At 42.5% G+C, this 10,884-nt stretch overlaps 1 protein-coding gene across 1 annotated transcript in view; it reads left to right on the plus strand.

The window, feature by feature from the left end:
• PAH (phenylalanine hydroxylase) overlaps positions 1-8,017 on the plus strand; it is a 90,323-nt gene extending 82,306 nt beyond the window's left edge. Inside the window, exons 10-13 of the mRNA XM_027541955.1 lie at positions 352-447; positions 967-1,100; positions 5,205-5,320; positions 7,410-8,017. Of these exons, the coding sequence (XP_027397756.1) occupies positions 352-447; positions 967-1,100; positions 5,205-5,320; positions 7,410-7,453 (390 nt within the window). The 3' untranslated portion in view covers positions 7,454-8,017. The remainder of the gene's footprint in view (positions 1-351; positions 448-966; positions 1,101-5,204; positions 5,321-7,409) is intronic.
• Positions 8,018-10,884: the final 2,867 nt, after the last annotated feature.

The following is a 10,884-nucleotide window of genomic DNA, read 5'->3' on the forward strand; positions in this document are numbered from 1 at the left end:
CTGCTCAAACTCATGTCCATTGAGTTGGTGCCATCCAGCCATCTCATCCTCTGTCATCCCTTTCTCCTCCTGCCCCCAATCCCTCCCAGCATCAGGGTCTTTTCCAAGGAGTCAATTCTTCATATCAAGTGGCCAAAGTACTGGAGTTTCAGCTTCAGCATATTGCATTCAGCCAACTCTTAATTCAACAGGTAACTGGATAGGGTAAGGCATAGCACACAAAACCATGACCCCAGATCAGGCTGATTCAGAGAACAGACCTGCACAAACTCCCACCTGGGCACCTTGTCTCTGGCCCTGGGTCACCTGCTGCTTCCTTGTGTATGCTTTCAACTTGACTTTCCATTTCAGATTTACTGGTTTACTGTGGAGTTTGGGCTCTGCAAGCAAGGAGACTCCATAAAGGCATATGGTGCTGGGCTCCTGTCATCCTTTGGTGAATTACAGGTATGAACTGAACAGGAACTATGGATGGATTTGAGAGTGGTAGCTACAGCAGACCATTCATTTTCCCTTTATGCTGTCAAAACCCTCTTATATCCACTTTGAAACTGAACCTTGGAGTTTCTCCTTAAGTGATTGACCTCTTAGCAGCTATGATTTGGTCATGACTGTGGGATTTAGAAATTGAAATTGAACTGCAGATACATAGGTCTCCAAACCAGAGGGGCCTCCTGAATCTAGGATTGAACTGTGCATTGGGACATAGACAAACACATGCTAGAAAATGTGGCTGCTCCCACACCCTCTGTTGATCAACCTTACCTGAAAATGGTTGGGGTAAAATATTCCTTTTGATCCTGATTACTGTCTAGTATGTGCAAATAATTTAGTTCATCTGCATTGGGACTAGGGTATGGAAGGAATCAGGATAAGGTGGGAGGGGATGCACAAATAGCCTAGGGGATGTGGCAGGGACCAGCAGCCCTGACGTAACCATGATGACTTTCCATTTGGGACCCGCAGTATTGCCTATCAGACAAGCCAAAGCTCCTTCCTCTGGAACTGGAGAAGACCGCTGTCCAGGAGTATACGATCACAGAGTTCCAGCCTCTGTATTATGTGGCTGAGAGTTTTAATGATGCCAAGGAGAAAGTGAGGTGAGATGGTAACCACGGTGGACCAGCAGCCCTTGGGACCTCCTGACTTGACCTGGTGCCGCCAGCCTGTGGGAGGTTGGGCAGGAGAATGGACTCCAGTGCCTACAGCAGCGGCGTGCATCGGACAGTATTCTCTCCCCACCCTGTCTCTTTCCACTCCCTGTTGAGAGAAGTGCCTTCCTTTGCAGGACCCCATTTCATAGCTTGTTAGCCAAACATGATGATCCCTGCAGACAGGCCTACCACCTTATCCTTGCTCAGTGCGGCCACCAGGTCCACCCCTGAACTCTGCTATGTTCAGAGCGGCCACAGAGGTACCCCCCGTCAAACAGCCCTAGGTGTCTTCTCACCCCAGGAAGTCCCTTGTCACTTTAATCTCCCACATATGTGCATAACTCACCCCCCCCTTCAGCCTTTCAGTTCAGTTCAGTTCAGTTGCTCAGTCGTGTCCAACTCTTTGCGACCCCATGAATCGCAGCACGCCAGGTCTCCCTGTCCATCACCAACTCCCGGAGTTCACTCAGACTCACGTCCATCGAGTCAGTGATGCCATCCAGCCATCTCATCCTCTGTCATCCCATTCTCCTCCTGCCCCCAATCCCACCCAGCATCAGAGTCTTTTCCAATGAGTCAACTCTTCACATGAGGTGGCCAAAGTACTGGAGTTTCAGCTTCAGCATCATTCCTTCCAAAGAACACTCAGGGCTGATCTCCTTCAGAATGGACTGGTTGGATCTCCTTGGAGTCCAAGGGACTCTCAAGAGTCTTCTCCAACACCACAGTTCAAAAGCATCAATTCTTCGGTGCTCAGCCTTCTTTACAGTCCAACTCTCGCATCCATACATGACCACTGGAAAAACCATAGCCTTGACTAGACAGACCTTTGTTGGCAAAGTAATGTCTCTGCTTTTCAATATGCTATCTAGGTTGGTCATAACTTTTCTTCCAAGGAGTAAGCGTCTTTTAATTTCATGGCTGCGGTCACCATCTGCAGTGATTTTGGATCCCCCAAAAATAAAGTCTGACACTGTTTCCACTGTTTCCCCGTCTATTTCCCATGAAGTGATGGGGCCAGATGCCATGATCTTCGTTTTCTGAATGTTGAGCTTTAAGGCAACTTTTTGACTCCTCTTTCACTTTCATCAAGAGGCTTTTTAGTTCCTCTTCACTTTCTGCCATGAGGGTGGTGTCAGCTGCATGTCTGAGGTTATTGATATTTCTCCTGGAAATCTTGATTCTACAGCCTTGACACCTTTACCCACACTTACCCTTTTTTGTGTATCCTTCTCTAACCAACTTCCTTAAAATCACTACCCAGCCCTCTCCCCCCAAGTAGTCCTTACCCACTCTGTGATTTACTTTTCTCCCTAGTACTTATTAATGTCTAAAATCTTGTATGATTTAAGGTCTATGAGGATAGGGAGTTTTGTCCTTTCTGTTCTTTCCTTCCACTTCAGGAACAGTGCCAGACACATAGCAAGCACTCAGTATTGCTATTGTCCAGTTGCTAAGTCATGTCAGGCTCTTTGCGACCCCACAGACTGCAGCACACCAGACTTGCTTGTCCTTCACTGTCTCCTGGAGTTTGCTCAAACTCATGTCTATTGGGTCGTGATGCCATCCAACCATCTCATCCTCTGAATTAGTGAGTAATTGACAAATGTGCCAATCGCAGAGGCAATTCAGCACCAGACTGGTGGAGTGGTACCAAGACTCTGAGACTCTCAGCCCTCCAAGAAGATGGCCCTGCCATCAACCTGCTAGAGCCACACTGCTCCCAGCAGGAGATAGGCTGGGCAGAGGGTCTACTTAGACAGGGCAACCATGAATCCATTTTTACCACTTCTTTTGTTATATCTTAGCAATGATGCATAATAAATATAAGTCTTACAGGCTTCTGGGATCCCATGAAGCTGGGCATGTCAGCTTTGAATGCACCAGACTTAGGTAACCAACAGTAAAATGGTAGCCCACAAATGTACTTTCTTTGACCCCAAATGACTCCCTTTACTCTTTTCTCCAGGGCCCTTAGGTCCTTCCTGCCATTCTTTCCCATTTTTCTCCTAAATTTTCACCCTTACTGGGAACCTAGTCTTCCTGTAGCCCTAAAGGTTCCACTTTGCCATTCCTGGGACTCCTTTAGGGTTATGGATTTTTGTGAGTTCATGCATTAATCCACCAAGGTAATTATAGTCACAGGTAAGGTGGTTCAGACAGTAAAGAATCCACCTGCAATGAACGAGACATGGGTTTGACCCCTGGGGTCGGGAAGATCCCCTGGAGAAGGGAATGGCTAGCCACTCCAGTATTCTTGCCAGGAGAGTCCCATGGACCAAGGAGCCTGGTGGGCTACATGCCATGGTGTCGGACACATGTGAGAGACTAACACTTTAACTTTTCTAGATGCCTGGTAGCTATTTTGTACCAAACACTGTTCTCGGTGCTTTTCAGATATTAATTCATTTAGTTATTAAATAAGATCACAAATTGCAGATAGGGGTACAGAAACATTGAAGGGGTAAGTAACTCACTCAGAGTCATACAGCTAGTAAGTGGCTGGCCCAGGGTGTGGACTCAGGCAGTGGAACTCAGAGCCAGTACTCTTAACTGCTGAGTTGCACTGAGATTCCCATATGGACAGGCCCTTCAGGAAGTTCTCAGCCCCAGGCCAACAGGGAAGACCTTGCCAGGACATGGGCCTCTCTTTGAAATCCCACCAGCTCTGCTAGTGTTCACTTCCCCTGGTGACTTGGTGGTAAAGAACCTGCCTGTAATGCAGGAGACACAGGTCCATTCCCTGGGTCAGGAAGATCCCCTGGAGGAGGAAATGGCAACCCACTCCAGTATTCCTGCCTGGAAAATCCCATGGATGGAGGAGCCTGATGGGCTATATAGTCCATGGGGTGGCAGAGAGTTGGACATGACGGAGCGCACTCACTCACTGCTAGTGTCTAGAGCCCAGAGGAGACACAAAAGCTCTCATCTGCTGAGAGCTGGCTCACAGAATGAAAGAGAATTCTAAAGAACACAGTTCAAAAAAGGAAGGGATCTGAGCATCTCTGGGATACCCTCAGAGCATCCCGACTAAAAGAAACCATGCCAACCATTTTCAATTTCGGTATTCAAGTTCTAGCAGAGATGGGTCTGAGTTTGTTCACACACCTGGCTGCTTGATCTGAGGAGGGCTGAGTGGGCCTCAGACTGATAGTTCAATTCATATACCCGCAGTGGGGGAGGTCGATTCCCCACAGAAAAAATAAGGGGCGCCTGGGAATAAGAGGGAAGAGAGGAAGAGCAGGCAGAGCCACAGGCGTCTACTACTATTCTGGTTCATGTCACCAGCTGCACTGAGAAAGCTTTTTCCAAAGAAGAGATGGGGAAGGATACTTAACCACTTATTCTTCATGCATCCATAGTCACTAATAAAAGATTCCTCCCAGGCCCAGGAGTGATGCGCCAGGGAGGGCCAGGCCAGATTCAGACTACTCGTGTCCTTTCCCTTCTTTATAATGTATTGCCAGCATGGCCTTAGTAGTTATTTAGCTTCCTCAAGCCTCGGTTTCCTCATCATAAAATGGGAATAGTAAAATGGTACCTTCCTCTTAAGGTTTTTATGAAGACTAATTTAGTGATAATAGTTGTTAAGAGTATAAAACAGTTGAAACTTGCTATGGTTCTCAAACATAGGAGGCCCTCAATCCATGTTGAGTTTCATTCATAGTGTTGTCTTCAACTTTGGGAACCATGTTTCTTTCTTTGCATTGATGGTCAAGCATCTCAGAGCTTTTTTTTTTTCTTCTATAACATTCTTTGGCTAGGTTTTACTTACTCCTTTTATTTTGTTTAATGATAAGAATTTGGTCTTATTGTATACTGTGCTTTTATTGTAAGCTACTTCTGACATTTTGGAGGCATGACACACCTACCACATACAAAGGCTTCCCAAAGAAGACCTAAAACTCCATTTCACTTCTCAGCCCAGTACTAAAGCCCCTGGTGAGGTTTCAATGCTACTAATAACCAAGTGAATGCCACTGAAAAATCTTTTAAAATTATTTTTCCCCAAATGGTAGCCTTCATTCAGACCTATGATTTTGGTTTCAGGAACTTTGCTGCCACAATCCCACGGCCCTTCTCAGTTCATTATGACCCATACACTCAACGGATTGAGGTCTTGGACAACACCCAGCAACTTAAGATTTTGGCTGACTCCATCAGTAGTAAGTAACATATGCCCTTCGAGGCCATTCTCTCATAGAGGATTGTGTTTTCTTACCTTCGTCAGAGGAACAGTAAGAAATGTATTAAATATTTAAGAAAAGCATTTCCAGGGAAGCCACTGACTTATTGAGAGAGAAAAACTTAGCAATAAAAAGCCAGAATTGCCTTGAGTGTCCTTCTGCTTTGACCTTCCTGGACCCCATGCCACCTCTGATGACCCACCACCTTTCCACCCTGGCTTGTTGCTGCCACGTTCCTCTTTCTCCTTTGCATTTTCACCCCTTTCCCTCTAAGTGTTCACTGGACCTTACTCTGCCTGGAATACCAGCTCCTAAGGATAGATTTTTATCTACTTTATCAGCCACAGAGTAGTTCATCCATTGACCTTTTATTTTTTCTGGACAACAAGAATATTATAATAGTTGTTCTTAAAAAGTCATTGTGCTATTGTGTTCATCTCCCGATTCTTTCTAGCCTTAAAATTCCCCTCGAGCAACACTGACCAGCTCTTAGTTCCCATGCTTTCCCCTGGCCTTTGCCTATACAGTTTTTGTTTAAAATACTCTCTTTACCACTCCCATTTAGGGACCCCATCCCAGTTCATCTTTTAATCTTCATACATGTCTCTTCTTAGGGTAAGCCTGGTTTGGGTGTCCCTCCTAGGTTTTGGCCTTCCCATAGATCCCTCTCTCAGAGCACTTATCATAGGTTTTTTATTTTATTTTTATTTTATAATTGTTTGCTTGTCTGTCTCTCCAACTAGACTTTAGCAGAGGGCCATGTCAGGTTTGCTGTCAAATCCCCAGCAGTTATCCATATTCCTAAAAATCATATTAGGTACTCAAGAGCTATTGAATGAATGGAAAAAACCACCAAACGATCAAGCTTAAAGGGAGAAGTTCTAGTCCAAGGGGTGGGGAGTTTCTATCTGTAAAAATGTGGTAACAAAGACCAGAAGGGCTGGTGGGCTTGGAGTATCCCTCTCTACCCCTGTGATGTTGCTTGAGACCACTGCTAATGTGTAGAACTAGCCCATTATACTTGTTCACATCAGGTATGGCCTCCCTCCCATAACGAGCCATTTTGATAAAGTCCAAGGCTGATTCCCTCCCATAGATGCCATCTTGAATACTCAGCTGGAATAATCTGTTCACCGAAGAGGCCAGCCAAGGGCTCTGGAGGCTGGGGTGTGAGAGAGAAGGGTTAGGCCATAGCTGTTTTTTCTTCTCTCTTTCTCATTTCCCCTGAGAAAGCGAAAATACTTTAAAAGACTATTATTTATAAGAGGTTTCTAAAAATCACTGAATGACAGATTTAGGAACTGGAGGGTCCTTAGAGTTTTGTGACCTTATATAAGGCCCCATCATCTCTATACTGTCCTCAGGACCTAGGCAGGAATAAGGCTGGTCTGTCTCCAAGTCCCCTTCCACTTCTATGAAGAGTCTGTGTCCTTGTGGCCCCATGGCATGTGAGAATCTGCATGAATGAAAGTGACTCCATCATACCTTACTTAGTCTGGTGGTCTGGCGATCTAGGCTGAGTTATCTGCTTGGGCCATGCCTTCTCCAACCTCGTGTGTCTCAGAATCACTTGGAGAGCTAGTTAGAAATGGATAGTCCTGAGTTGTACTCCAAGACTATCCCTGAATGTGTGATATGAGTCAGGGATTTGTATTTGTAATGAAGCCCCAGTGAATTCTGACATGGAGTGGGGATGGGGGGCTATGTGAACCCTACTTTTAGGTTCTGTGGCTTAGCCCCTTGCGAGCATCTGTGGATGGTCATGTGAAAAGGAAACTTAAAAGCTAGTGATTTCCCTGGGGAGAAAACTATTAACTCCTTCCCTGAGAAATAGAATATGGAAAGATGAAGCTTAATTACATTAATAGCTCTTTAGCACTTCCTACAACTTGGAATCATCTGTAATGGCTCAGATTTTATCACCCTAACTAAGCTGTCAGCTCCTTGAAGGTTGGGGTAGTACCTAGTGTATCCACACACCCCACTGATTCCCTAGCCTTTTACACACTGCAGATACTTGAAGGGTGTTTGTTTACAGTATAAGTGGCTCCTTTGTTTTTCTTTGTAGGTGAAGTTGAGATCCTTTGCAGTGCCCTCCAGAAATTAAAGTGAAGTCACGGACAGAACCTAAACTGAGAATCTCTCAATGGAAATCCACCTACTTCTTTTATTTCATCTTAAAAAGTGTAACAAACAAGTCTTGATTCAAAATGACAGCCTTAAATCCTTTCGAGAGCAAGTTGGCGGGTCAACAAATAAAATCATATGAAATGACAGCATATTAATAATACCCAAAAGCATAATGGTAGATCTTTTGGGATCATCTGTGATTTAGAGATGATAATCTCATACTCTGAATTGAATTAAAAATCAATAACCTGTCACATTTCATCAAAGTTAATGAAAATTTGGGACCTGTTTTATTCAACCTTCCTAAATACTTTCATTTGCTGTAGAGAATTCCTAAAGGGGTATATCCCTCACTGTGAAACACAAGCCTATCAGAATTGAATTTCTGGATTTAATATAAATTTTAACCTACAAAAGTCTTTTTCTGTTTCAGGGAACTATGATTCTACTTACTGCTTTGTTATTTTGCCTATGTAGATTTTCTTTAATTCAGAAGCCTATTAAAATCAATACAAATATTAAAATTCATAATGTAATATCAAAATATTTCTGTATGTTTTATTATCATCATAAACACTGGTATGGAAGGTGGTAGAACTTTCCATCTGATTCAACTTGCAGTATCATTTTCCAATCAATCAATTGTCAAGTCTGTTTGGGGAGACATTTTGAAGACATTTAAGATGCAATGCATACATGCTAAGTCACTTCAGTCATGTCTGACTTTTTGCAACCCCATGGACTGTAGCCCACCAGGTTCCTCTGTTCATGGGTTTCTTCAAGCAAGAATACTGGAGTGGGTTGCCATTTCTTCCTCCAGGGGATCTTCCTAACCCAGGGATAGAATCCAAGTCTCTTAAGTTTCCTCCATTCGCAGGTGGGTTCTTTACCACTAGCACTACCCAAGAAGCCCCTTTAAGATGCAGTAGATGTTAATTAAAATCCCAGCTGGTAGATTTTCAGTAAATATTCATTGAATTAATACATTATTAAATAGCAAATCTTCAACAAATTTGAGAATTTTAAATTCATTAAGAAAAACTTTAGAGTTTTCTCAATTTTGTAGTTTCTTGGAATGAAATAATCCTCTCATTGCCTTAGAAATATATTAGCTGGATAAACTTATAACGCGAAAGAATGATCAGAGTTTCAGATTTCCCATCCATTGCAGGGGATCATTGTGATAATCTAAGTCAAGTCTGGGCAGTTGACAGATTTTGACTTTTGTTGCTTGTGCATTTTATGTGACTACACAAATATAAGAAACAGTGGGGACAAAAGCAGTGTCTTAAAAGCTTTGGTTTGAAATTCTCACCCCACTTTATCATTTTATCATGGAAATAGTTAAATCATCAATGATTTTTATAATACTTCTGCAAGTGTGATTCTCAGACCAGTTGTATCATTATCAACAGTAAATCCTAGGCACAATCTGAGCCTTGTTGTTGTTCAGTCACATCTGACTCTTTGCAACCCCATGGACTGAAGCATGCCAGGCTACCCTCTCCTTCACAGTCTCCCTGAGTTTGCTCAAACTCATGTCCATTGAGAGTCAGTGATACCATTCAACTATCTCATCCTCTGCCCCCGCCTTCTTCTCCTTCCCTCACTTTTTCCCAGTGTTAGGGTCTTTACCCAAATAAAATATCTGGGGATGGGACAGAGACTTGTGTTTTTAAGCACTACAGTTTATTCTCTTATGCCCAGCCAAGCTACCTCAAGTTTGAGAAGCCCTGATTTCTGGTGGTCAGTTCTACCACTTGCTAATGATGTCATCTTGCATAAGTCTCTTCTCCTCTTTGGACGTTAGTTTTACTCTGACAATGAGGAGTTAAACTGGATGAATCAAGATCCCTTCCAGCCTTGAAATATAATTCAAATGCTAACATGTGTCTTTAAACAGCTGTCACTAATCTATTAAGGGGTGTAATAATACCCACCCAAGTATGCCAGATGGGTGGAAAGAACAATTTGGTCTGAATGTGTCTGCGGTTTCATTGCTTTGAAAGGGGGATTTTCTTTCCTCTATTTCCTCATGCCTTTGAAGAACTCATTGACAAGCTATGATTCTAAAACTGGAAGTGGACTTTTTCTCTGGTGTTCATCCTAGGGTTCAAATACCCTGCAGAGGAACTATTTTGATAACTATTTTTTTGCTCTGCTCAGTTGCTAAGTTGTGTCCAACTGTTTGCAACCCCAAGGACTGTAGCACAGGTTACTCTGTTCATGGGATTTTCCAGGCAAGAATACTGGAGTGGGTTGCCTTTTCCTTCTCCAAGCTGTTTCTTTACTTCACATTAAAGGTAAGTTAGAACATTTCTTGATTTTGGTACTGAAATATTATAAAGTATTTTATACTGGCTATTTTATTTTGTAGTGATTTTTAGTCCTACTGAAGATAATTTAGTGTGTTCTAAGTGAAAGCTTAGGCAGGAAGAAATTATGTATTGGATGGAAGCTAGTCTCTGAAATTTTCATGTGTTACTCAGTACTTGGCTTTTTTCATCTGGATATAAAAGGTACAGCAATTGGATTCAATATATTTCCATGTGTTAGTATTATTATTTGTTAAATACACAGTAAACAGTTTTTAAGGAAACAATAGTAATGTTTTACTGACAGCTAATCTTGCTATGTCCAAAAAAATAAATATATGGAAGAATATTAAAACTGTGTAGTATTAGTGTTCAGTAAATTTCTGAAAGGAGGAAACTAAATTTTAATTCTAAATTTCTAAGTTATATCATTTAGTTGTGCTTCAGAGAATCTACCACGAAAATATCATCTTCATGAAGTCAAGAACCTTTATTATTTTTTTCACCACTGGAAAGCCTTGGCATGTTACACATGGTAGATGCACAATACTCTTTAATCTTTAAAACTTTTTCTGAGTTTAATCACAAGGAGTGTCGTGAGATTGTCTCTCACAAATAAACTATTTTGCGAGAAAAATTTGAGAACAACTAAACTTGTGATTTTCCCATTTAAAATCTATTGAAAAATATTATTCTAGGCTATGACTTTTTAAAAGAAAAATATTATCTCCTGTTTAAGCTGGGTTATGGCTAGGTAGTTTGTATCTTATACTGCTTCAACAACTGACATTTAGAAATGCTTGTTGTTGCTTAGTTGCTAAGTCATGTCCAACTCTTTTGCAACCCCCTGTACTGTAGCCTGCCTGGCTCCTTTGTCCAAGAGATTTCCCAGGCAAGAATACTGGAATGGTTTGCCATTTCCTTCTCCAGGGGATCTTCCCCACCCAGCGACTGAGCCTGCGTCTCCTGCTTAGCAGATGGATTCTTTACTGTCTACGCCACCAGGGAAGACCGTGGAAGGTCTTAATAAATGTCAATTAATAAAGGGGACAAAAATGCATTGGTGAAACTTCAGAGTTATCCACAGTGGGGCTGAAA

Source organism: Bos indicus x Bos taurus, chromosome 5 (assembly GCF_003369695.1).
Source record: "Bos indicus x Bos taurus breed Angus x Brahman F1 hybrid chromosome 5, Bos_hybrid_MaternalHap_v2.0, whole genome shotgun sequence".
Classification (NCBI taxonomy): domain Eukaryota; kingdom Metazoa; phylum Chordata; class Mammalia; order Artiodactyla; family Bovidae; genus Bos; species Bos indicus x Bos taurus.